Source organism: Megachile rotundata, chromosome 2 (genome assembly GCF_050947335.1).
Source record: "Megachile rotundata isolate GNS110a chromosome 2, iyMegRotu1, whole genome shotgun sequence".
In the NCBI taxonomy this organism is placed as follows: domain Eukaryota; kingdom Metazoa; phylum Arthropoda; class Insecta; order Hymenoptera; family Megachilidae; genus Megachile; species Megachile rotundata.
This window is the reverse complement of record NC_134984.1, coordinates 6,246,458-6,273,238: the sequence shown is the minus strand read 5'-3', so window position 1 is coordinate 6,273,238 and position 26,781 is coordinate 6,246,458. Positions and strand designations below refer to the sequence as shown.

At 37.2% G+C, this 26,781-nt stretch overlaps 2 protein-coding genes across 7 annotated transcripts; one reads left to right on the top strand and one right to left on the bottom strand.

Moving 5' to 3' along the window:
* Positions 1 to 2,153: 2,153 nt before the first annotated feature.
* Positions 2,154 to 25,058, top strand: LOC105663535 (uncharacterized). 6 transcript variants are annotated; one of them, XM_076539769.1, is made up of 5 exons: positions 2,154 to 3,719; positions 4,769 to 7,612; positions 9,258 to 10,053; positions 10,171 to 10,404; positions 22,520 to 25,058. In XM_076539769.1, the coding sequence occupies exons 1-2, from the start codon at positions 3,430 to 3,432 to the stop codon at positions 5,445 to 5,447; spliced, it is 969 nt and encodes a 322-aa protein (XP_076395884.1). In that variant the 5' UTR covers positions 2,154 to 3,429; the 3' UTR covers positions 5,448 to 7,612; positions 9,258 to 10,053; positions 10,171 to 10,404; positions 22,520 to 25,058. The 6 variants fall into 5 exon arrangements, with proteins under 6 accessions (XP_076395884.1, XP_076395893.1, XP_076395874.1 ...); XM_076539759.1 differs by having other exon boundaries at positions 9,258 to 10,099; XM_076539751.1 differs by having other exon boundaries at positions 9,258 to 10,404; positions 22,520 to 22,791; positions 22,863 to 25,058.
* On the bottom strand, positions 10,846 to 20,492 carry LOC143265783 (uncharacterized). Its single transcript, XM_076539741.1, has 3 exons — positions 20,029 to 20,492; positions 15,883 to 15,972; positions 10,846 to 12,885 (listed from the first exon to the last, which is right to left on the bottom strand). The coding sequence occupies exons 2-3, from the start codon at positions 15,913 to 15,915 to the stop codon at positions 11,104 to 11,106; spliced, it is 1,815 nt and encodes a 604-aa protein (XP_076395856.1). The 5' UTR covers positions 15,916 to 15,972; positions 20,029 to 20,492; the 3' UTR covers positions 10,846 to 11,103.
* Positions 25,059 to 26,781: the final 1,723 nt, after the last annotated feature.

Below are 26,781 nucleotides of genomic sequence, written 5' to 3'. Positions count from 1 at the left end.
CAAGAAGTGGTATTGCACTGTATAAATTTGATTTGTGCAATGCTCTTCTTTATTATTTAATAAAATCTCTAACACTTTTGAAAAAACTAATACTAACAATAACTACTAAAGAAACAAATTTTACTTAACCCCTTAACTTGTACGTTCGAGTTAATTCGAGCGCGCTAAACAGGCCAAACTGTGCACACTCGAGATAATTCGAGCGGCGTTGTATTTTATGCTTTTATAATTTTTCACACTTGAATATAATCGAGAATTGAAAATAACAATGTGAAAGCAAAAAAAAAATCTTTTTATTGATATTTATCATTTATATGGGATTGTAAGCTATAACACTTATTTATTCAACAATAAAATATAGCCTTTTTCCATGGAACAAAAGCATAGTATGTCAAAATTGTCCTCCAAAAGAAAAATTGAACCAGGAGCGACAACAAATGGAAACCTTTGAGGAGATGGATTTGTTTGGACATTGCTTATATCCTTCCAATCAACAGCTATATCTTCTTCTGAACTATCTTCAGAATCACTACTATAATTATCACTTTCTTCTGAACCGCTTTCCAACAAATTTGCGTATTCATATTCTGATTCTGAATCGCTCATTTTTCAATATAGATTTTACTGAAATATAACATAAAATAAAATACAGTAGTAACAATAATAATAATAATTTGAAAATTAGAAATCATACCAATTGTATAAATATCCAATATACCCAATTTTATTTTCTGTAATCACAAAATAACTCACTGTCTATAAATGGCCAATATTGTTAAAAAATAATTTAATTTATTTCTATTTTCTTAGTTTCTTAAAAAATCCCAATATTTCCAAAAGTTCTAAATATTTTATTGAGCGAGCGAGCCGAAGGCGAGCGAATAATCACCGAAAAACCAGATCCCCGTAGACTTCAATGCAAAGTTGAATTTTCTCGCGCTTATGTACTCAACTTTTCAACTTTTTTGTCCACGTTTTTCTCTTGCACCACTTAACCAATTCTTATGAAGAGTGCGGATGACACGGTTGACTATTTTTGCTTTAGCGTGAAAATTACTCGCTCGCTCAACATGGTTAGGTTAAGCGCGGAGCGCCTCACTCAAACAGACCTAGTTTTAGAGATTTTATACCTTTTCATATGCAATTAATTGATCTTTCAATAATTATTGTAAGCGTCGCAGGTATGAACGTAACGCGGTTATAATCACCGCCGCAAGGAATATAGGCTTTCATTGCCAATAGTACTGTTACACTTTTACAGGCGTAAAGTCTTCGAAGTAAACTAGGTCTGTTTGATTGAGGCGCTCCGCGCCTAACCTAACCATGTTGAGCGAGCGAGTAAATTTCACGCTAAACCAAAAATAGTCAACCGTGTCATCCGCACTCTTCATGAAAATTGGTTGAGTGGCGCAAGAGAAAAACGTGGACAAAAATGTTGAAAAGTCAAGTACATAAGCACGAGCAAATTCAACTTTGCATTGAAGTCTACGAAGATCTGGTTTTTCGGTGATTATTCCTCCGTGGTATGTCCGATTTAAAATTCTTTTTTTCTATGTCCATCTGGATGTATGTACATACGCATCTGAGAATTGGTTGAGTGGTGCAAAAGAAAAACGCGGGCAAAGAAGTTGCAAAGTCAAGTATAAGAGCTTGGAAAAATAATATTTTTAATAAAAATGCTAATCGCACCTCTTCACAGGAGGTGATTTTAAATTATACAGGGTGTCCCGCAATTAGTGCAGGTCCCGAAAAGGGGTTGTAGGTGGGGCGATTGCGAACAACTTTTTCCTTTGCCAAAATATTGGTTGAGGCCAGTGATGAGATATTGGACCGGTTTTTGCGCGCATGCGCGGCAATTTTAGTCTCAGTAAAGTACAAGTTTCAATAAAATAGGGTACCTCAATCACCCCTCATTATTTTTCAAAAATTTTTATAATTTGGTTGTGAAATATGAATGTATAGGTTGCATAAGATTACATTATATACATATTTTCATATTTGAGGAGCAGATGGAAAGGAAAGGTACTATAATAACTGCAAGCAAAATATATAATAAAGCCACCTAGTGGCGCCACTAAATACATACGCTGCGTACGCTCTTGCATTTCTCGCGCATGCGCGCAAAAACCGGTCCAATATCTCATCACTGGTTGAGGCTCCATTTTCGAGTTATTAGCAAAAAACACTGACCAATGAGAGCGCGCATAGACCGGGCGCACGAAAGCGTGAGCAAAAGCTTCGAGTGTGACGGCCGATCGTCGTCACGAACAAATGTATCGATACCGCGTCGGTATAATGTCGATATATCGTCGGTATAACAAGAGACTATTAGGTAAATTGAATAGTAAATAAAAAATTTTAATTTCACTTAATTAAGAAAAATGGAATTTATTCGATACTTTTCTTCGTTATGCAAAAGCAATAAGAGATAAAAGAATTTAAATGTGACTTACCCATTGAGCCACAAATTATTGTGCTTAGAAGAAAGTGGATCACTTTACCGATTGGAATCATTTCCAACCATTCGATAGCTGATGTCAATCAGCTGTTAACATGGTGAGGTCAATGAACTCACGACACGATTACTTTCACTTTTCACTTTAATACCTTCAGCGACAACTTTGTGAAGACGCATGAAATTTGTTAAAAATGATAATTAATTGTAATTTTATTCTCAACAATATTTAATTTTTTTTTTTTTAGATATAACTGTGTTTAATAATATCATGTATCATTGCATTAAAATTATTTTTTATAACATTATTGATTAACTGAAATAAATGTATGATATCATCCGAATACAGGTGGTATGCCGATGAGCACGTTAAAAATATTTTCTGTGATGGCTTCGAAAGGAGCTGATTTTTCCAATTGTTACATTCCCTTCAAAAAATATGCAATATTTCTTTTTTTTGTTAACGGCGGTAGAAATACAATGTACATTTCTCCTCGCGGTGGTAGTGTGGGTCTCATACAATGAGAGTGGGACTCATATCTCCCTACCCACTAATCCTATATCGATAGGTTACTACACTTCATTTGAACGGATATGCAATACTTGAATTTGTTTAAGCGATTTATTGAATAACACTCCGTCACAAATTTTATTTGTTCCGAATTTTGTAATCTTCGCTGTATGTATAATGTTATCCCCGAAATTGAGCGATGCGGACACAAATTCGTTGTGTTATTAATAATAATCCAAAAAAGAACTGAGAATACTATGTAATGAAAAAGAAGAAATAAATGTTTAATGTACATAAAAGAGAGACGATGTACGCACGTAATTTGTAACTACATTCATGCCTTTTTGGCAAGCATGCTACACCTCCCTCTCCCACCTACAAGCGTGCGACAAAAACAAAAGATGCATTGGTATGGCAACATATGTAAATAAATTAATTAGATCTTTACAAAATCACGGTAAAGATGTATTCCAACGCAGAATACTACGCAATGTTTTTCTCGTATGCGCAGTGTGACGGGAATGCGGAAGAAGCTGCCCAGCGGTATGCAGAGCAATATCCCGGTCAAAATTTACCGTCGGCTAATACGTTTCGACGATTAGCCGCACGGTTATACACGAGTGGCTCATTGCAGCCTGTACGAAAAGGTGCAGGTTGCTCGTGTCTGATCTCCACGGCACAGACGGATGAAGTGCTCGAAGAATTTAACCGGGATGGGACTCTCAGCGTACGAGATGCCAGTCATCGATTGGGGTAAGTTAAATTGATTATTTACAATAGATGTTAACATCTTACAGTATTTTCTCCGTAAATGTCAAAAAGCTCTCTACCGTAAATGTTAAAATTCGATCTCCACTACTAGGGGGATCCCCCTCGAAATCAATCAAAAATGAAACACGATCTCAGTCGCCGAAACGACAAGGATCGAATATCGGTGAGACACACACTAATACAAGGAAAGGAAAAGATTGCAACTTTCTTATTTCGTACTATTCTTCCATGAAACTTTTACTGTTGTATTCGTCTAGTTTTCCTGATTTAAATGACACCAAACATGATATAATTACGTTAACCATTGCGAGTGTAACGAGTGATTAAAGTTTTTAACATAAAAGAGGAAGCCGAATGGAAAAGAAAGAGAGGCAGAAGGTTGAAACGTTCGGCAAACATGAAAGACTCGTACGTGTTCTGTCTTTTAAATTCAAAAATCAAAATTCTTTATTTTCGGTTTTTCGTCAATGGAACTTTTACCATCGTGTTTGTTTCGTTTTTCTGATTAAAATAACACCAAACACGATATGATTACGATCGTAATTACTTATGTAACAAGCCATAAAAATTTCGGGCTTTCACACTTCAAACTATTACATTTCACATTAACGGCAGAGATACGAATTCCTCCTAACGGCTTGCTATACAAGTAATTATGATTTTAATTGTACCGTGTTTGGTACCATTTTAGTCAGAAAAACAAGACGAATACGATAATCGAAGTTTCATTCACGAGAAACCAAAAATAAGGAATTTTGATTTGTGAATTTAAAAGACAGAACACGCACGAATCTTTCATGCTTGCCGAACCTCAGTTCCTCTTTGTCTTTGTGTTGCTGTCTTTTTCTATGTTCGGCTCAGTACAAAGAATGTAGTGAGTAGTATCTATTCCATAAATGTTACAATCGGGACCGGCAATTGTATTTACAGAGAGAATACTGTACTGTATTTATCTATTATTTTTTTATGTTTTTTTTTATACTATCGCTATAATTTATTTTTTAATAATGTATTTTTGTCTTTTATTTTAGGATCAGCAGGACCTCGATTCATCGAATTCTGCAAGAAAATATGATGCACCCGTACAAATATGTACATGTGCAGCATTTAAACCCAGAAGATTACATTCAACGGGTTCACTATGCTAGGTGGCTTGTGGGAAAGATCGAGCGGAATCCATCTTTGTGCAAATACGTTTTGTGGACAGATGAAGCCCTTTTCACCAGAGAAGGCTGCTTTAATGCCCACAATTCGCATTTGTGGAATGATGAAAATCCGCATGTGATCCGTCCACGGGCAATGCAAACGCGCTGGTCCGTGAATCTTTGGGCCAGCATTTGTGGGGACTTTATTGTTGGTCCGTACATTCTGCCCGACAGATTGGACGGATCAACTAATAAAGTGTTTTTGGAGCATGTTCTGCCGAATCTTTTGGAAGAAATTCCACTAGAGATTCGACAGAACATGTTTTTCCAACATGATGGTGCTCCAGCCCATTATGCCGCAAGTGTTCGAGCTTTCCTTGATCACACCTTTCGGGACAGGTGGATCGGGCGCGGTGGCCCTGTCGCGTGGCCCTTCAGGTCACCCGACATGAACCCATTTTTTCTTCTGGGGATTCTTGAAGGTAAGATACAAAATTTTCTTAAGAAAAAAATTAATTTCATAGTATTTTCAGTAAAATTAAATGTCATAAATTGTTCAGAATGAGGTGTATCGAGAACCGCTCACCTCTGGGGATGACCTGGTGAATCGCATCCGCGGGGCAATTTCCAGCATAACTCTCGGCACACTGCGCAGAGTAAGCGATAACGTCTTGACTCGGGCTCGAGCGGCCATTAGGGTGAATGGGGGTTATATTGAGCCCTACTTCTAACAATCGGCCCCCTGCGGGGCCAACTTTGTATATATTGTATATATTATTTGTTCTAATAGAGGGAATAATCCCCCGGTGGGGGTTTTAGTGGGTAGTATGCGGTTTTCGCATGAGTCCCACACTGCGTACGTAAATGTATTTCCCCCACCTTAAAAAAAAAAAAAAAAAAAAAAAAAACTGTTTTAACCCTTTTAGTACCGAGAGCCGATATATCGGTCCGCATTGCACTAGCGAGAAATACCAGTGCCGATATATCGGCCCGCACCTCGTAGCGCTTTAATATTCGCACTGCGAGGGAATTCTACCTCAAAATAACTTTATAATACGTTATAAATGGTCTAATTTCATTACGAGAGAAATAAAAATAATAATTAAGTATTATGCAAAACTATAGCACAAATATATTCATGAAAACATAATTTTGCCAACCATGTATCTTCGACTTAATTTTTGTTTTTGTTATGTAATATTATTTATTTGGTCACAAAATATATTGGAAATGTAAAGTATATACTTTGTAATAAATGGTCTATATAAAATTATGATGAAAAAAAAAAAAATAAAAATGGAATAAAATATCTAATGCAGTACCTCATTGAAGTGAAATAAATCAATTGTTGCGTACGTATAATTTTAAAAACACGGAAACAACTTAAATAAAACTTACCCATTGATTCATGAAAAAACTAGCTTCGATAAAAAATATTTGTGTCACCGGGTACATCCACCGATCAGAGCATCAACAGCTGATATCCTGACAGGGTCAATGAACTCTCAATTTATTTCACTGTCTCTTTCTAATAATTGCACAACATAAGCACGACCGGTAAACGAGCCGAATGAAAACGTGTGAACGATTATTCATAGATATGTATGTTTAACGATACGCTATATTCTCATTGTAAGGTATCCGAATTGAGGAATCGATATTATATTGTATTTTATTAGAAGACATTGTTAGATTGGCCACGGATCGCGGTTTCATTCTCGATCGCGAGGCACACGTCGCGAACGGTTTTCATGCAACGATGATCTGTTGAATGACTGCGGCGTCGATCGACAGTCATCGTTTATTGTCGAAAGATACGTGTTGAAATAAAATGTATCGTTGTTTTTAATCAAAAATTCTGTTTTCTTGCTTTCAAGATAATATAGTTTAAATTATTTCTGAATATTCGTTTATGTGTTTTCATTCGTCGTAATTATGTGTTGAACTCACAGTGAAAATTAGTGAAAATTAGTGAAAAATGACAGAAAAAAGTGATAATGAAAACTAATAATGAAAGATGACAGTGATAGGTGACAGTGAAGTTTCTTGAGAGTTTTTTCAGAGTTTCTTTTATTTATGAGAACAGTAAGGATCGGTGGATCGACCCAGTGACAGAGATGCATTTTCATCGTGATTATTTGCGGGATGAGTTACATTTAAATTTATTAATTATTCAATTCAAATTTTTATTTGTTGAATAGAAAAGTTATTTAATTTTTTAAAAATGAGACTTTGTTCTTTTTCATCATCACAATATCGAACGAAAATAATTTTCCATATTTTATCCATTATTTCTTTGGCGTAACGAATAAACGTATCGAATAAATTCGATTTATTCTTATTACGTGAGTAGGGACGGATGGAATGCGAGTGACTCATTCATATAGTTTACGGTGTATACAGTGTTCGGCGATATTACGGTAAGTACAGAGACTGCTTAACAATTAAATAATCAGTTGTCTTAAAAGTAAACGCAAGGTATGGTAATGATCGTGCCGGCAGAATTACGCATTACTATTTTGCGTCGTAGATTGCTCGGCATCGGCATTTATCGCGACTGGAAGGAAGCAGATTTTTGAAATGGGACGCGTATATTCCGAATGCGCAGTTTTTACAGTGACCACTCTGACCAGACCGTCGTTTCCTGGATAGCACGCGGTGATTCGTCCCAGCTCCCATCGACTGGGTGGAAGATTGGGATGGCGGAGTAGCACGAGCTGATCCACTTTGGTAAGATTTTGTTTCGTCTTCCATTTCGGTCGTTGATGCAGGGTATGGAGATAACACTGTTCAACACAAATTTTGTTTTTTAATACCCATTGGGTGATCCTTGTAGAGTTTCTCGTCCTGAACAAGAATCCGAAAACCGAATTGCTCTATCACCCTCAGTTTTTGAAAAACACGAGCTTTTGTAAAAACACGTGTTTTGGGTAGAAAATGCGATATTGCGAGAAAACTAAAAAAGTTGGGATATTCAAATTAGTTTTAAAAGATAGAGGAGAGTGTTCCGATTAAATTGTTATATATATTTGTTATATTGCGTAATTCTAAGTGGGTGTAAATATTGATGAAAGTTTAAAAAGCGGCCATGGTACGCATTTCCTACGTATTATTTTTGCATTTTTAGAAAAAATTATTTGTCTAGCGCGAATTCGCTATACAGTATCGAATTCTATAGACATTTCTGATTAAGAAACTATACGGGGTAAGTGTTGTAGCTGTATGCAATTCCAGTAAATCGAAAAAATATCTGCCGGGAGCACGCACGCGGCGTTTTGCCGCCAGGCGGCCATAGCTCGCTCTCCTCGCCAAGTCAGTGCCGTAGCTACGCGCAATCAACATCAATGATGGGGCTTAATATACATCCACTTTTTATATTTACAATATTTATTTTTTTTTAATATTATTATTTCATAATTATTATTATTCATATTTTGTTATTATTCGTTATAATTTTTATCTACCAACGATACAATTATAAAATATTATAACTCAAAATTTTTAAATCAAATGATTGAAGACAGTTTTGAAATCTGTTTATAATATAGAAAAACTTTCTATTTTATACATTTTATTTTTTCTATATTATAAACAGATTTCAAAACTGTCTTCAATCATTTGATTTTAAAATTTTGAGTTATAATATTTTATAATTGCATCGTTGGTAGATAAAAATAATAACGAATAATAACAAAATATGAATAATAATAATTATGAAAGAATAGTATTAAAAAAAAATAAATGTAAATATAAAAAGTAGATGTATATTAAGCCCCATCATTGATGTTGATTGCGCGTAGCTACGGCACTGACTTGGCGAGGAGAGCGAGCTATGGCCGCCTGGCGGCAAAACGCCGCGTGCGTGCTCCCGGCAGATATTTTTTCGATTTACTGGAATTGCATACAGCTACAACACTTACCCCGTATAGTTTCTTAATCAGAAATGTCTATAGAATTCGATACTGTATAGCGAATTCGCGCTAGACAAATAATTTTTTCTAAAAATGCAAAAATAATACGTAGGAAATGCGTACCATGGCCGTTTTTTAAACTTTCATCAATATTTACACCCACTTAGAATTACGCAATATAACAAATATATATAACAATTTAATCGGAACACTCTCCTCTATCTTTTAAAACTAATTTGAATATCCCAACTTTTTTAGTTTTCTCGCAATATCGCATTTTCTACCCAAAACACGTGTTTTTACAAAAGCTCGTGTTTTTCAAAAACTGAGGGTGATAGAGCAATTCGGTTTTCGGATTCTTGTTCAGGACGAGAAACTCTACAAGGATCACCCAATGGGTATTGCAAAACATAAAAAAAGTTTAAATTTGTTGGACAGTGTAATCGTTACTCCATGCTTTCCAGAAAGTTTCGGACAATTTTTGGATCAGTTGCCAGCGAGATAATCGATTGTCTCTTACATTTAATACGCTTGGTTCAGGCGAGGTTACAAGTGGTGCGCCGATTAAAAAATGACCGGGTGTTAACGCGATGTAATCGTCAAGACTATCGGAAACAGTTCCAATCGGTCGCGAATTCAAACACGCTTCGACGCGACATAATAGTGTGGTTATCTCCTCGAATGTTAAAGTGTGTTCGCCGATGGTACGCTTTAAATGGTATTTCGTACTTTTAACCGCGGCTTCCCACAGTCCGCCGAAATTGGGAGCGTTTGGGGGCAAAAAATGCCACTCTATTTCGTCGTTTATTAGTCGATGGTGAAGATCCGCAGAATTGATGGCTGACCGAAAGGACATGCTTAGTTCGCGGTTCGCTCCTTTGAACGTGGTACCGTTATCCGAATACATTGACCGAGGAAGTCCACGGCGAGAGACAAATCGGCGATACGCTGCTATAAACGCTGACGAACTATAATCGTTGACTAATTCTATGTGCGTTGCCTTAACGGTTAGACAGATAAAAATAGCTATGTACGCCTTATGGGATTTTTGTCCACGGCCGGACTTAGTTTTAATTTGGATCGGACCTGCATAATCAACGCCTGTATGAATAAAAGGTCGTTCCACCCTTGTAACTCGCGGTGCAGGTAAATCGCCCATGAGCTCGGAAGGAACGGCGGCTCTCTCGCGCGTGAACGTGACGCATTTATAAAGGACGTTTCTAATGGTGGCTCGTGCTCGGACAATCCAAAACTCGTTACGTAAGTAAGCGAGCGTGAGATTGGGTCCCGCGTGTAATAATTTTCGGTGGGTTTCTTCGATTAGTATGGTAAGGAGTGGGTGTGATCGAAGGATTATAGGTGTTTTTGCTTTTTCAGGAAGTTGGGAATTGGCTAACCACCCTTTAGCTCGCATCAACCCTTCCTCATCCAGATATGGTGCTAGAGAAAGGAGAGAACTAAATTTAGGGAGAGGTCTGGAAGCTTGTAGAGCTCTTACTTCCTCCGGGAATGCGTCGAATTGGATCCTGCTCAACCAAAATTTTTTGGCGTTTCGGATCGAGGCGGGACTTAAAATCATCGACACCGCGGGAGCTGTTACAGTTTTGGTAGGTATTCTTTTATCCTTTTGTTTTATTCGAATACGGAGAACTTGGATGAAATGGATCATGTATGCGGTAATCCGCAAGAGTTTCGACCACGAAGAGTAGCGCGTTACCAAATCCCACTGTTCGACACCGGTGATTAAAAGGGACACAAACGAATTACTTTCTTCGAGCGAGGTCTCATGAAACGAGGAGTTAGCTACGGGATGCCAAGGTGATTGCTGTTGCAACCATTGGGGACCGAACCACCATAATCGATGTTGCTCCAATTGTTTAACGGGCATCCCCCGGGAAGCGCAATCGGCGGAATTGTCTTGTGTTGGTACATGATGTTGTCACGGGAGTATTTCCGTGGTTGAAATAAATTAACTAGTACAACCGTATCTACGGTTTCTGAAGTTAACTTTCGATTTTTTAGGATACGCGTCGAGTAACTGAGAGTCAGAGCTTCGGTTTTGAAAGTTGGGGAAGAACTACTTTATTTTGTCAAAGGCGGGGATTATATATAATGCATTGAGTGAGTCAGTTGTTTTCGGGGTTATTGGCTTATTTGTTGTGAATCATGTAGTTTTGGAGGTTATGGAATGAATCATGTGTTTTTGGAAGTTTTGGATTTATCGTTTGTGAATTATCTTGTTGAGTTTGGGTTGACGTTGTTATCTGGCGTGACACCCTCTTTCTTAGAGTGAATTTGGTCTCCAAATTCCTATGGTTGACTGAATCCAACTTTCTTCTTTCGGTATTGGCGTAGTGGTGTGAGTTCAAAGTTCTTTTGCCTGGCTTCGTTGTTGCTGGGTGGATGTGTCTCAGTTGATGACTCATTGTGGTCGGTTGAGATTTCAGGGTTGTTCGAATTATTTACTTGTACTTCATTACAACAAATTTTGAAGCACAAAGGTTTTGGTATCAGAGCAGTACATATAGAGAAAATTCCTATTTTGTTTAATGTATACAAGGTTATCGCTCCGAGTGCTACCCATCCTAATATTGTGAGTATGTTATATGCAATAGCAGCAGTAGTGTGTATTCTGTGTTGAATTCGAAGTGCGCTTAAAGTATTTTTTAAATGGTTTAGATCGGTTCTATATTCGTTCAAATTTCTAGTTATTTTAGGGATTGAAGGAACATGTTGTTCATATAAAGCAATGTCGCTAAGGTCTATGTTTGTAGTAGAATTCTGTTGTGATAGTGTGATGTTAACTTCTTTTGCTGTTCCTCCTATTTTCATGATTTCGGTACCATAGAAAAGTGTGCAGTCTTCTCTACTAGAGAGTATTGAAGGTCCTTTTATAACTATTCTGTTATTGGTTTTGCATAAGGCATCAATAGTAGTTTCTTGTCTTGGAATAGCAATATATTGATTTTGTCCTTGCAAAGGTATGAAAGCAATGGTTTCAATTTTAAATACTGCGACTGTACATTTTTCTTTACAATTTTCCGGGTTGTTGATGTGTATTGGTTGTGTTCTTTTACAAATTTGTTCTAGCGGTGTGTTTCTACAATTTTGGCTCAAATATTCATTGTCTATAACCATAAACTGTTCCTGATTTATCAATACTAAGGAGTAGGTTAACAATTTTGCTGTGAATACTTGGTTTTGTTTTACTGGGATGGAATGATATTTTACAATTTTCCATTCGTTATTTTCTAGTATTGGTATTTCTATTTGGTATATAATCTTGTGATCATGAATTACTAATGTGAGCGTACTGATATCAATCAATAACTGAAAATTGTCTAATGTTCCTTTGATTTCAGTGTGGATCAAGTTCGCATCTATGATTTTATTGTAACTTTCTATAAATTGAGTAATATTCAAGAGGGTTGTATCGATTATTCCTTTTTTTCCTAACATTATTCCATTATACATAGTTTTGGTTTCCAACGTCATATCTTCTAATAAACTTTCTAATAATATTACATGAGTGTTAAAAGCTATTTGGTTTTTATTTCTATACAAGATTTCCGCGTTTTTGTTCATATTTTCTACGATAGTGTTCAATGATTCGTTTTCTGTTAAACCTTTAATAATCATGTTTTGTTTCGCGATTACCTGTGTAAGGTTATTTTGACTATCAAATAATTTATCGATATTTTGGTTTATTAATTGTAAATCGTTTTCATCTAAAGTTCCAAATAGAGTTTTAGATACTGATCCTAATATATTTAAAAGTCCTCTCTTAAATCTATAATGTAATGCCACTTTAGTTAGGTTGTTAATTTTCCTAATTTTATAAATTCGGTGTCTTAAATTAGCGAGTGTATGTTTGTTAAGAGTGCATTCTTTCTGAGTGTTACAAAAGTTTTCGAGTCGATTAATTTCGTTTTGTATAACATTTACAGTGTCGAAATGTTTTCTAGGATCTATTATAAAGTTAAGTTTAATGGAATCGTAGTATAATTTACAAGTTCCTAAATTTTCTGATATTATGTTATTATTCCCGATTTCCTTAACTTCTAAAGTGTTAATTGTTTCCAGCGTTAGTATCTGAAATAGAATTATACAATTTTAATCTGTTACCATGCACTTTAGTTTTATAATTAGTATCTTCAAATAGAATTTCATAATTTGGTGGACAGCTTTTAGTTATTCTAGCGGGTCCTAGCCATTCTTGATCGAGTTTATGTTTCTTATGATCGTTATGTAGTAAAACTAAATCACCGTCCTTAAGAATTGAAGAAATTTTAATCTTTTTATCCTGTGTTTCTTTATTTCTTCTTTTGCTACGTTCTATGAAAATTTGTGCATTTTTCAAATAACTATCGTGTCGTTTTTTCCAAAGTTTAAATAGTTCTTGTTTAGTAATGTTAGTAGTGTTTGAAATTGCTGAAGGCATATTAGCTTTGTGTCCGAATGTTAATTCAAATGGTGTGTAACCAGTAGATTCGTGAATAGCTGTATTATAACCCATACAAATTAAATTTAAATTTTCGTCCCATTCGTTTTGCTTTTCGCTGATACAAGTTCGCAACAAATCTTTTACAGTTGAATGCGTTCGTTCTAATGCTCCGTTACTTTGAGGATGGAAACTAGTGGTTTTAATATGTTTGATCTTAAAAGCTTGTTCGAATGTTTCCATTAACTTGCATACAAAGTTTTGTCCTTGATCCGTTAGGATGTGTTTCGGGGAAGAGAATATATAAATATAGTGCTCTAGCAGGTTATTAATGATAGATTCGGCTCTTTGGTTTTTTAAAGGAATAAGGATGAGGTATTTGGTTAGCATGTCCTGAATTGACAATATGAAAATGTTTCCTTGTCGAGTTCTAGGAAAAGGGCCTATTATATCCATAGCTATTTTCTCGTTTGGTTCTAAAGGGGTATCTGTTATTACTGCATTTTCTTTAGGTCTAATTCGTGTTAATTTATATTTTTGACAGATTGGACAGGTTTTTATAAAGTTTTCTACATCTCTATCTATACTACTCCAATAGTGGTTTTCCCTAATTCTCTCTCTAGTTTTATTTTCGCCTAAGTGCATACTAGTGTTTCCATTGTGTGCTTCCCTAATTATGTCATTTCTTTCCTGTTCAGTGTATTCCCTAATTTCATTTTCTGCTAAGATTATTTTCTTCTCCGGGTGTTCCTTTTCACATAAGAATTTGATCATTAGTTTTAATTCTAACTTTTCTGTATTTGTGAATAATGGATCGCAAATTCCTATTCTTAATTTGTCTGAATCTTCTAATTCTAATAAATGTTTTAAGTTATGTAACCACCTGAATATGTCAAAAGATCCTAACATATCTTTATTTACTTGTGTGAAGTTACTTCGGTTAGGTACTGTTTTGAAATTTATGTTTCCTTTTGAATTTTTCCAAGAGTAGTATTCTTTTACAAATTTTTCATCGTCCGGGTGTTGTCGTGTTAGGCTTTTATCAATGTTATCGAAGGTGTTTAAGTCGCCTAATTCATGTTCTGGGGAAGATATAAGTTCTTGAGGTATTGTTTCTATCATACTACCGTCTGGTAAGATTTTAATGTCAGAAGTGATTATTGGTTTAGTGGGATGTAATCTTGAAAGTGCGTCTGCTACTACATTGTCTTTTCCCTTTTTATACTCTATTTCGTACTCATATTCTTCTAACCTTAATCTCCAACGCATAAGTCGTGAAGATGGGTCTTTTATATTATGTAACCATTTTAATGCTTGGTGGCCAGTTTGAATTATGAATTTTCGTCCTAGTAAATATTGTCTTAATCTTTTAATTGCCCAAACTATTGCTAACAATTCTTTTTCAGTAGTTGAGTAATTTTTCTCCGCTGAATTTAAGGTTCTCGAAATGAAATTACAAGGTTTTCCATCTTGCGAAAGTACACCGCCTAATCCTTCGTTTGAAGCGTCAGTGGTTAATGTGAAGGTCTTGTTAAAATCTGGATATGCTAATATAGGTTCATGGGTTAATTTGTTTTTGAGTGTATTGAAACTGTCCTCTTGTTTGTCAGTCCAGTGAAATTCAGTGTCTTTTTTTATTAAGTCCGTAAGTGGTTTAGCTAATTTTGAAAAGTTTTTAATAAATTTTCGATAATATCCTACTAGCCCGAGAAATGATTTTATTTGAGTAGGTGTTTGGGGTCTTTTAAAGTTTTTAATTGATTCTATTTTTTTGGGGTTAGGTTTGATTCCGTCTTTTGTGACTATGTGTCCTAAATATTCTAACTCTGGTTTCAAAAATTCACATTTGTCTACTTGCAATTTCAGGCCTTTTTCTCTAATCCTCTGGAATACCGTAGCTAAATTTTGATTATGTTCCTGTATAGTCTGTCCGAATATTATTATATCATCTAAATATACAAAACAATATTTTCCTATTAGTCCGCGTAAGGCTGTATCCATCATTCTTTGAAAGGTTGCAGGTGCATTTTTTAATCCAAAGGGCATGCGTCTGTATTGAAAGTGTCCTTCAGGGGTTGAAAAAGCAGTGTATTTTTTGCTTGTTTCTTCCATCGGTATTTGATGAAATCCCGATGAAAGATCCAATGCGGAAAAGAACTTTGCGTTGCCTAAATGTAATATTATGTCTTCAGTATCAGGTAATGGATATGCGTCTTGATCGGTCTGTTCGTTAAGTTTCCTAAAGTCTATTACTATTCTCCACTTTCGTTTTCCTGAAGCGTCTATTTTCTTTGGTACTACCCAAACCGGTGCATTATATGGAGAATCTGAATGTTCTATTATACCTTTTTGTAACATTTCATTAACCTGCCTCTGTATCTCTTGTTTATGACATTCTGGGGGTTTATAGGATTTTATGTTTATGGGTTTATTGGTTTTTAGGATGATTTTATGTTTAGTGATAGGTGAACAAGGAAGGTCTTCGGTATCTAGTGAGAATATGTCCTGATATATGCTAACAATTTTTGAAATGGGTTCTCTATATTGAGGATCTATATGGTCAAGGCGTAACCTTTTTGCAATTTCATGGATTCGTTCTAAATTATTTTCGTTTTCAATTTTATTAACTGTATAGATTTCTTGCTCACCAGTATTGAAGAAGCAAACTGTAGTAGGTTCATTGTTGATGTTGCAGATTTTTATCGTATAGTTCCCTGGTGTAAGTGTCTCGATGTTTTCTGAAAAATTTAAGTTTATGGGAATATTGTTAAGTGTCAATTTATCATTTGTTATTTTATATTCGTATTTCTGTAAGAAAGGTAACCCTATTAGTCCATCTTCAATGAGGGGGAAATTATCGGGGATAACAAGAAACTCATGATCTACGTTATGAATACTTAAGATAGCGGATTGGTTGATCGTATGTTTGTCTCTACCTAGGATGATGTGTCTGGGTTTGATTAATCGGACTGTTTCGGCAAAAGATTTTTTAATTAAGTTTGTTCCTGCTCCAGTGTCGACCAGTAGTTTTCCTCCTCTTGACATTCCTCGTAGGGTGATTCTGATGTGTTGTAATTCTCCTGGGGTATAATTGATTCTTCTTGGCTGATTTCTTCTAAGGTGTTGTTTATCCGTGGTGGTATTTTCCCTGTTTGGCTTATGCGAAAATTTTGGTTCGACTTCAACTGATAGCAGTTTTGTCTGTTGTGTCCAATTTTCCCACAGTGTTCACATTTTAATTGTGTTCTATCGATTAGAGGCATGTTACTTAGCTGTCTAAATGATGCTGGTTGTGGTTGACTGGTAGGTCTTGGCCTGGGCTGCTCACTTCTTTGCTGTAACTTGTAGGCTTCTTTAATCCACAGTTCTCGATCTATCGCTTCTTCCTGGGCTTCGTGCAGTGTTCTGGGTTTTGATGGTAACACCAGTTGTCCTATCTCTCTTCTTAGGTTCATGCAGAACGTCCGTACCGCTTCCTCTTCTTCCTCTTCTAATGCTATTCTTCTCGCAATTCCTGTACGTTTCGCTTGGATAGCATATTTTAGTTCGCTGAGTGTTTGTTTAAATCTTAAACTGTAGGATTGTACACTTTCGGTGTTTCCTTGCCTGATCATCTGGAGTTGTCGCCTACATCCTCCTACTGTTTGGGGAGTTTGCACTTGTCTCCTAAGCGTCTCGAAGAGCTCTTCATATGTTGCCATCGGTGAATATCTGATGCTTCTTTCGGCATGATCAGTTATTTTACTCACCTTAATCATTTGCAACAGTATTTCAGGCTCCTTGCAGTTGTTTTTTGCGAAACGTACCGATTCGATGAATTCTTCAACTCCGCAGTCATCTTTTCCTCGGAGGGGTTTGATCATTTGCAAAGCGTCGGTGGCCTTACATCCTCGTGGATTTCCCCGTGATTGCCTTTCGGGTATCTCTTCGTCGTCCTCAGAGTCCGAAGGAGCCGCAGGTCTTCCGTCCCTTGACGTTCTAGAGTAGTCTGGTTGTACTCCCGTTCTCGTTCCAGATGAAGTGTCATCGGTAACAATCACTGGTTTTTTATTAACTAGTTTGGCTAATGTTTCGATTTCTTTTACGCGACTTTCATTCGAAGCTGTTAAATTGTTAACCGTAATGGTGAGTTCTTCCAGTCGTTGAAACATTTTAGTCATCATTTGCTCCATATTAACACGAGAAGGAGAAGTTGCTCTTGCCATGTTAACACTAAACCTACCGACATTTCATGTATACCTAATCCTACCATGAGCGGTCAAATGACCGCTTCTAGGAAACGTATGTATCTTAATATAGAAAGAGGTTTTAGCCAATTGGATAGTAAACAAAACATTTTTTGGTGCTACAATAAAAGTCCGCTGCCCGCTTTTTTATTTAGAAATGTTTAATTTATTTTTGTTCATTTTCAGCACATTTTTTACAAATTATAGCATTTTGCATTGCACATTTTCCACATACGTATTTTTTGCATTTTATACAAGTTTTGTTAGTCTTATTGACTTTACAATATCTTATTTGACAAGATTTCCGTCCAGGTGAATCTGTAGCTGTATTTGTTGTTTCTGACGAACATTCTTTTCTTAGCTGTCTCTCCTTTTGATATTCGGTTCCAAGCTCTTCTGCTAATTGGAATAAAAATTCTTGCCTCGATATTTCTTCTCCTGTCGTTTCTTTATACAAAATCCAAGCATTAATCCCGGCTAAATCCAAGACATTAAAAAATACCTGTAACGGCCATCTCTGACATTTAGATTTTACACTATATTTCCTCGCCATTTGATCGGTTACGTCTACACCGAATTTTGTGCTATTGTAGAATCTAATTGTCTCTGGTATACGGGTGTCACTTTTTTCAATTTCAACGGATGAATGCATTGAACTAAGTATCAATACCTTTTTATTTGGTTTAGCTTTATAAATTGAAAGAATGCAATCTTTTGATTTGTATAATGTTGTTGAGAAGCGTGTCATATTATCTTTTGCCTGTCTCGCTAATTTTGGTAGCTCTCTTCTATTACTGCGGATTGTTCCAACAAGCGTAGTTTTTTTTGCTAGAAGTTTACTCGCTAATGATACACTTGTAAAAAAATTGTCAGTTGTTATATTTCTCCCATGGCCCGTATAGGGATCTGCTAATTTCAAAGTTACAAACTCCCCAAGTGGGACCGATGATTCTCTCCGTTCATCCTTTCCTAAATATGGAAAGCCGTTTACTATATACTTACTACTTGTATCGGAAGCCAACCAGAATTTTATGCCAAATTTGTCCGGTTTATTGGGCATGTATTGAGTAAATCTACAACGTGCTTTTGTTGGAAACAATTGTTCATCTATAGAAAGATATGGTCCTGGTTTATAACAGTTTTGACTATTTTCGATGAATTTATACCAAACTTCAGAGATCAAAGCGAACTTATCATTTTGTAAGCGTTGGCTTCGTTGATTTTTGTTGTCAAACCGAATAAATCTCATGATTTCTGTGAAATCATTTCGGCTCATAGTTGTTGAGAAGAATAATGGACCCCATTTCTTGTTCCATAAATATGATAGATCCATATTTTTAGCCTCATATGCACCACGGGCATATAAAATTCCAATAAATGCGTATAATTTTGCAATAGATAAATTCCATTTCGTTTTCAAGACTCGAAATGCCTCTAATTCCGTATATTTTCTTATATGTTCAATAATGTTATGATCAATAATCAAGGAAAATGCTGACTCAACTCTGCCTTTTATGATATTTCGTTTAGCGTATCCTGTCGGCCCCGATATTTCTTTGAAAATATTATAAATCGGTACTCTTCCACGATTAGACCCTTCTTTTATTTTTTGCCAAATAGTTCCATCCGTAGCAGTTTCAATCTCTTCCTCATTTTCACTTTCGGAACTAACTATAAATCTCTTTCTTTTTTGTCCTCTTCGTATATTCAAAATATTCTCTTCGTCCGTATCGCTGTCAAATAAGTCAAAATTATTTTCTGCTGTATCATTATCCATATCGTAAACTTCTTGGTCATCTTCCGAACAATCCTCGTCGATATTATTTATTTTGTCTAATAAATTGATATTCCTTGAATGTCTTGACATTTTTGGAGATGAATAAAGCAAAAGAATAAAGTAATGATAAAGTGACAAATGATAAAGCAAAATCTAAAATATAAAAATATAAATCAAACGGGGCAAACACGGAGCAAAAACCTTGAGAACATAAATAAAGAAAATTCAAATGTAAATCATACCACAAAATATTGTTAGCTCCGTTTACTTTGTTGAAACTAGCACTTATAACACGTAATAGCATTTATTATACTCTCTGTGAAATTTGATGCACTCCGTTTGGATCGCAAGACCGTACTGTCGTACAAAGAAATCTAGGCATTTGTTTCAATCGCGCGTTTATTTCCACTGTAGATCAACAATTACATTCTGGATTCGTAAAACAATTGCAGGAGTGCGCTTGCCGAAAAATATAGTTGTAAATAACATGTATTGTTCGAATGGTCAAATGACCGCTCGTGGTAGACTAGACATGCTCTAAATTTTTTCAGAAAGTAAACAATAAAGAAAGTTGTGAACATTGAAAAATGGGTTGTATGTATATTATAGGAAAAGTCAATAAGTTACATGGTGATACAGTAACGCTATATACGAAAAATTCTAAACGAAATTTCAAAAACGGTCATTTGACCGCGCATGGTAGGTTTAGTGTTAATTGGTGCACAGAATATGGTCTCGTTGCTCGAAGATAGGATTGGTAATGGTTCCCGATATTTCAGGAAATTATTTACCTGGTTCTCCACGATGTCGTTCGAGATACTGGCACACGCAGTCCTTCAGTGGTTTAGGAATCCTCAGAGACCGTCCAGCTGAATCGTCCTCGAATCCAGATCGTACACGTATCCTGGCAGGATCGCCAAAAATGTCACGGGAGTATTTCCGTGGTTGAAATAAATTAACTAGTACAACCGTATCTACGGTTTCTGAAGTTAACTTTCGATTTTTTAGGATACGCGTCGAGTAACTGAGAGTCAGAGCTTCGGTTTTGAAAGTTGGGGAAGAACTACTTTATTTTGTCAAAGGCGGGGATTATATATAATGCATTGAGTGAGTCAGTTGTTTTCGGGGTTATTGGCTTATTTGTTGTGAATCATGTAGTTTTGGAGGTTATGGAATGAATCATGTGTTTTTGGAAGTTTTGGATTTATCGTTTGTGAATTATCTTGTTGAGTTTGGGTTGACGTTGTTATCTGGCGTGACAATGTCATTGCGCTTGAGGATTTAGCTCGAGAATTTTCGCTACGCGATTCGCGACGAACATCTTCCAACGGGTGGGCGGTTTACTCAGCCAGGCTAACGTGACACTGGAGTCTGTCCAACAATGAGCCTCAATCATTTCTTCATGTAACGCGGTCCGTACGAATCGTAAAAGGCGAGCAAGGAGCAGCGCAGCGCATAATTCCAGTCGAGGAACGCTGACAGTCTTGACTGGGGCCACTCGTGTTTTCGATATGAGGAGAGAGGTGTGTATGGAGCCATCACACAGCACGCTACGCATGTAAATGGCGGCGGCGTAAGCTTTCGTGGAAGCGTCGGAAAATCCGTGGAGGCTTGCGGATTGAATAACTCGCGGTGCGAGTTTTCGTGGGATGGACAGATGCTCCAGGTCGGGCAGTTGTTCATAGAACGTCTGCCACTCCGTGAGGAGGGTTGCTGGAAGAACATCATCCCAATCGCAGCGGCTAGACCACAATGTCTGCATATATACTTTAGCGACGATGAGAATAGGCGCGATCCATGAGGTCGCGGTTTTACCGTATGTTCGAGCCCACCGGGAGGCGGTGCCGAGGGGGCGTTACAAGGTCAGCTGGAGGTCAGCGCATTTTGCCCGGGAGCCTCCCCTAGATTTTGACGCAGCCCCTGGGACCAAAACCCTTTGGTTGAGAGCATCCATTCTCCACACATGGAACACATACGCGAGGGGGAGGGGGGTAGTCTTTCTTTCACAACTGCGAGCGATGGCCTAGACCAAGGGGACTATGTCGTTTACGGTACGGAAGCCTTGGCGGGTTGCCGCCACCCTCCACCCTTGTGGTGGGGGCGGGAGACAGTTTTAGTGAGTAGGCCGTGGAAACCGCCCCTCTTCTAGGGGCGCCGGAAGCGGGAGTCTCACACTATCTGGGCTATCTTCCCAGATGTCCGTTACTGGATTTCTGTCTTCCTAAATTAAAAAAAAAAAAAAAAAAAAAAGAATAGGCGCGATCCAACCGAGGGAATCGAAAAGTTTTGCAATGGTTGAAAGGATCACCCTTTTAGTTCGAGGCAATTTTGTCGGTATGTTCAATTTAAAATTAAACGTGTCTAACGCTGGATTCCAACTAATACCAAGCACTGAGATTATTTCGTTGGTTTGTAAAGATTTACCGGTAGCAAGGCCGTGCTTTCTCCGATGAATGTCGGACAAGAGCGTGGAGTCATTACTCGCCCATTTTCGTAAGGAGAAGCCTCCTTTTCCTAAGAGTTCGATGGTTTGATCTCTTAGGTGACGAACGGAATCGTGACTATCGCCTCCGAACAGGAAATCGTCTATGTAAACTTGCACCCGAAGAACGGAAATAGCCGCTGGAAACTGAGAGCCTTCGTCCTCGACTAACTGCTGTAAGACGCGAAGGGCTAGAAATGGGGCCGGAGCAGTACCGTATGTGACCGTGAGGAGATAATACTCTTCAACGGGTTGTAGAGGAGAGTCACGCCACAGAATTTTTTGGTAGTCGAGGTCTCGAGGATCTACAAGAATTTGGCGGTACATTTTCTCCACGTCTGCGGTGTACATGTATTGAAATTGGCGCCACCGTAATAAGATGGCAACAAGATCTTGTTGGAGTTTTGGCCCAGTTAGAAGAAGATCGTTTAAGGATTTTCCATTCGACGTTCGACGCGAAGCGTTGAAGACTACGCGTAAGCGGGTGGTTGAGCTGCTCTCACGAACAACGGCGTGGTGCGGTACATAATATCCCTGATTTGAGGGAGAAGGAGAAAGAGCAACTCGTTTCATGTGACCCAGAGAAACATACTCGGAAAGAAATTCGTGATACATAAGAGAGGTTGCGGAATCGTGGCTTAAGCGTTTTTCAAGTGCACGGAGACTTTGGAATGCTGCTGATCGCGATTCCCCTAAACGAGGTGGAGGTTCGGTTTTGAAGGGTAATCGAACAATGTAACGTCCATTTGGTGCACGGCAATGCGTTAATTTGAAATGGGATTCGCATTTTTGATCTTCAGGTGTCAGTAGAACCGGAGAAGAGAGGTCCTCGACTTCCCAGAATCGGCGTAGATTCTGGGAAAAGGTGGTGGATGCCGACGGAGGAGGGCATGGAGGTGCTGAAAGGACCGGAGAGGATCCATCCCAGAGTGGTGTTTTCAGCAACGGGAGTATAGGCGGAACCCTTTCTCAAACCTGGCAATAAGAGCTGCCCGTACAAGTCGGCTCCAATGATAACGTCGATTGGATCCGAGCTCATGGGTTCCTGGTCCGCTAATTTCAAACCTGCAAGGTGAAACCAATTAGTCACTTCCCCTTTTTGGGAGGAAACGTACCTGGTTAAAGAAGGCATAATGATTGCAGTCGTAGAGTATGCAGGTTCGTTTGAAACAGCTGGCGATACTGTTATTTCGGCGACATAGTTGGTGTACGATATTTTTCCGCCAATTCCGGTAATTCGATTCCGTTGCTTGGTCCGGTGCAGGCGCAGCGATTGAGCTAAATGCTCTGTTATGAGGGTGGCAACGGAACCTTGGTCCACCAACGCACGGACGAGGACGCAACGACCCTGGTTCGAATGTATTAGTACGCGAGCTGTGGAGAGCAGAATACTACAGTTAGTAGGTGTATCAGACGCAACATTCGCACTTATCTCTGTTCCGGGATCGGGATCAGTTGAACCTTTTCCTAAGGCAGACGGCGCGGTATCCGGTTTGGTTGGAAAATGTAACAGTGAGTTATGCCGTAGATGACACTCTTTGCACGAACGAGGACTATTACATTGCGGAGCGGAATGTTTGGTTGATAAAATAATTTTAAGAAAATAAATACACCGACTTTGAAATGCACTAAAAAGTATAAAATAATTTCTATTTCATTCGATCATACAATTACGTCACAGATATGAATGAAACCTATTTACTCGTTAGGTAGTGTATTAAATACATTTCAACCTTTTCGGAGGTGGCGCAAAATTGTATATTTTATAAGTGTATATTTTGTAAAAGTGACATAGTTTAATTTAACGTTTTAGTTTTAACGTATTCTACATGAAGATATTACACTTCGCACAAGTACAATTTATGCGTTAAGATCTTCCGTGCGTCGAATACTGCCACCAGTACGCGTCCATAACGCGGATCAAATGCGATATCTAACTCGAACGACATATTTTTATAGAGGCACCTTTGGACCTTTAAATTCTTTTTTTAAATAAGTTAGTGTAAAAAATGTAACATAATACAATTTCCAGAATATTACGTATAGAAATCAGTTGTGCACCGAACGGAAGGTATAAAATGTACGTATAACTTCAACGACAATAATATTTTTTCCACAAGCGAAATTAAAAATTCCAATTTATCCGTATTTTGTCTTTTGACCTATAGTTTACATATGTGAAATTTGATCAAAAAGTACAAAGTTTTATTAAAAAAATTTGCAAAATAATGTTAATTTTTAACATATTTTTTAAACAAATAAATTTTTCAAAAATTCACTTAGGCCATATTATTGGCCTTCTAAAACAGAAAAATTTGCACTTTTAACTTTTTGTCTAGACCTAATAGTTCCTGAGATATTCGAGAGAATATGTTTTGCAACCCCAACTTTGGGGGCCATTTTCACCCTTTCAGCATGGATGATGGCCGATAAAAAAAAATACGTGTCAAATATTTTTTTGCGTTCTATATCATACTCAAAGCGCATCAAAATCGGCGATTGGCGATTGGGTAATGTCCCTTGTTAGTATCGAAACGTTAAAAATATCCACCTTTTTTCCACATCAATTCGTTTACGAAAGTTCCTCACCATGTACACATGACACATTATGCGCGATGAGTAATTCAAAGAAAAGAATCAGTTATTGCAAGATGTATTATTGCGATCGCACAACACGTATCGATAATATTAAATTTACTATAATGTTTGAAATGTGCACCATTCTCTTCTAAGCGCACCCGTTCGATTATCGACAACCAACTGACGTTTTGTGCAGAATTTTAGAAACAAAGAACTTGCATTGGTATTGTCTTCCCACTATAGCCCCCACCCCCCTCAGGCTGATCATGTTACATTTCTCGACGAGCGAGCTTCTTAGGTTATTGTGGAATCTTTTTCCCGTTGAGAGGGGGTCACTATTTCGCTTTTCTTTTGTTGATGTTTGTTCGTTCTGAGACTATTGTAAAACGATCGGTCAAAATACGCATCTGTGCATATTCGTTAAAAGTAATTTGTGTCGTAAAGATAAATTTTTCGACGCATAAAAATAAATAAAGTAAATTTAATATTGTCGGTAATACGTGTTGTGCGATCGCAATAATACATCTTGCAATAACTGATTCTTTTCTTTGAATTACTCATCGCGCATAATATGTCATGTGTACATGGTGAGGAACTTTCGTAAACGAATTGATGTCGAAAAAAGGTGGATATTTTTAACGTTTCGATACTAAGGACTGGACAATCGTGGTGCTTGTGTGATTGTGTGTTTGTTTAGTGTGGGTTCCGAAAATTGTACTATTATTATACGGAAAACATCAAATATGACAGTCACCCTTTTTACTTGACAATCCCATAGAGCGGGTATTGATATGCTCTTGTGGATTTTAGCGAGTAAATAGGTTTCTTGTCATACGACGATGTACTTCAAAATTAATAAGGAATTCTCGCATCGTAAATTCACTCATGAGGTAAGCGTCCGAGTATTCTTTCATTTTATGTCGTTAAACAAATAATCATTTTTTCTAATTACCTAAAGAAACTGCGCTTGATCTTTACCTTTATTTTTGCTTAATCCATACAATTAGTTTCGTTAATAAATTTATACTTATTAATAGTTGTGAATTTTATAATTACTTACCGGCTGACATATTTCCGTTGATGGTAACTATGTTACCGATATCGCGCGATTTGTTTGTTCACGACCAGGGTCAACCGTCACGCTTGCATCCGTCGCTCTCGCATCTGAGCGCGCGCTATTCTCGCGCTCTGATTGGTCAGTGTTTTTCATTAATAATTCAAAAACTAAGCTTTAACCAGCATTTTGGTAAAGGAAAAAGTTGTTCAGAATCACCCCAGCTACCACCCCCTGAAATTATGCCCACCAGTAGCCGAACACCCTGTATAGGCATTGCGTGAGACCGGCAATGGCAGTTTTCGATTTTTCATATCTCCGCTAGGGGGCGTTTCCGCAGATTGGTATTGCATCATCATATTCAACACCCATCCCCCGATTAATGTGTCAAGTTTGATCAAGATCGGGCGTGGGGGGGATGTTTAAGAATAGCCCAAAACTTTGCTAGATGACCTTCTTCTTTGCATAAGAAACAAATCAGTTTTTCTTTGTATAGGTATATCCAATACACAATATCTTCAAAAGTAATTGGTATGGATTCCGGTAATCGTGTAACGTCCCTAGAACCTAAGTTTAGTTAGTTACAAGCGCTAAAAGGTAAAGAGCGGCTTTTACCCCTAAACGACTCGATTTCTACTAATTAAGATTGTGGGATTCGTGTGGTGTGCGGTTAAGGAGTGAAATCCACAGGTCAATATCTTTCAACAATTAGATTTATTCAATAAAACGATAAGAAATAGAACTAACAAATAACAATACAACAAATAAAGGAAAATATATAGATTATAATTGATTAATTAGAATAGAGAAACTAAATAGATCTTGAAATAATAATAGTAATAGAATTTGATAAATTAAACAATATGTAATTGGTGATTGTGAATTTAACGATATGAAACTCGCAATCTAATACTTTATATTGGACCGTATCTGAATCGGGTCTCTGATAAAGCAAACTTCGCATTCGTAATATTAACTAAATTTGATATTCGATTTTTGTGCTCGACGCTATAATCTAAGAGCAATTCGGTATCTAGATTTGTATAAACGAAATTTTATAGATTTTATAATGTTAGCGCTTTGTAATCTACCGCCGCGAGGAATTCGACCTAAGTGAAATTCTCTAAACGCACCTAAATACGCTTTCGCAAAAATTAGATAGATTTATTCTACTATCTAACGCGGTGTAGTCGACTACGTAAATTACGCTAACGTGAGAACAGTATTCCTTTAATAACTCGAATTATCGAAATTTATCTGAATCTAAATGAATTACTTTTCGGAACAGTTACTCTTTTATTATCTGACTCGACAACTAATGGTCCATGACCCTTTTAGCCAAAACGAATACTGACAACCAAAACCAGATCGCTTAATTGGGGAGCCTGCGTTAGCTAGCTACTAGAACGGCCCACGACCAAGTATCCA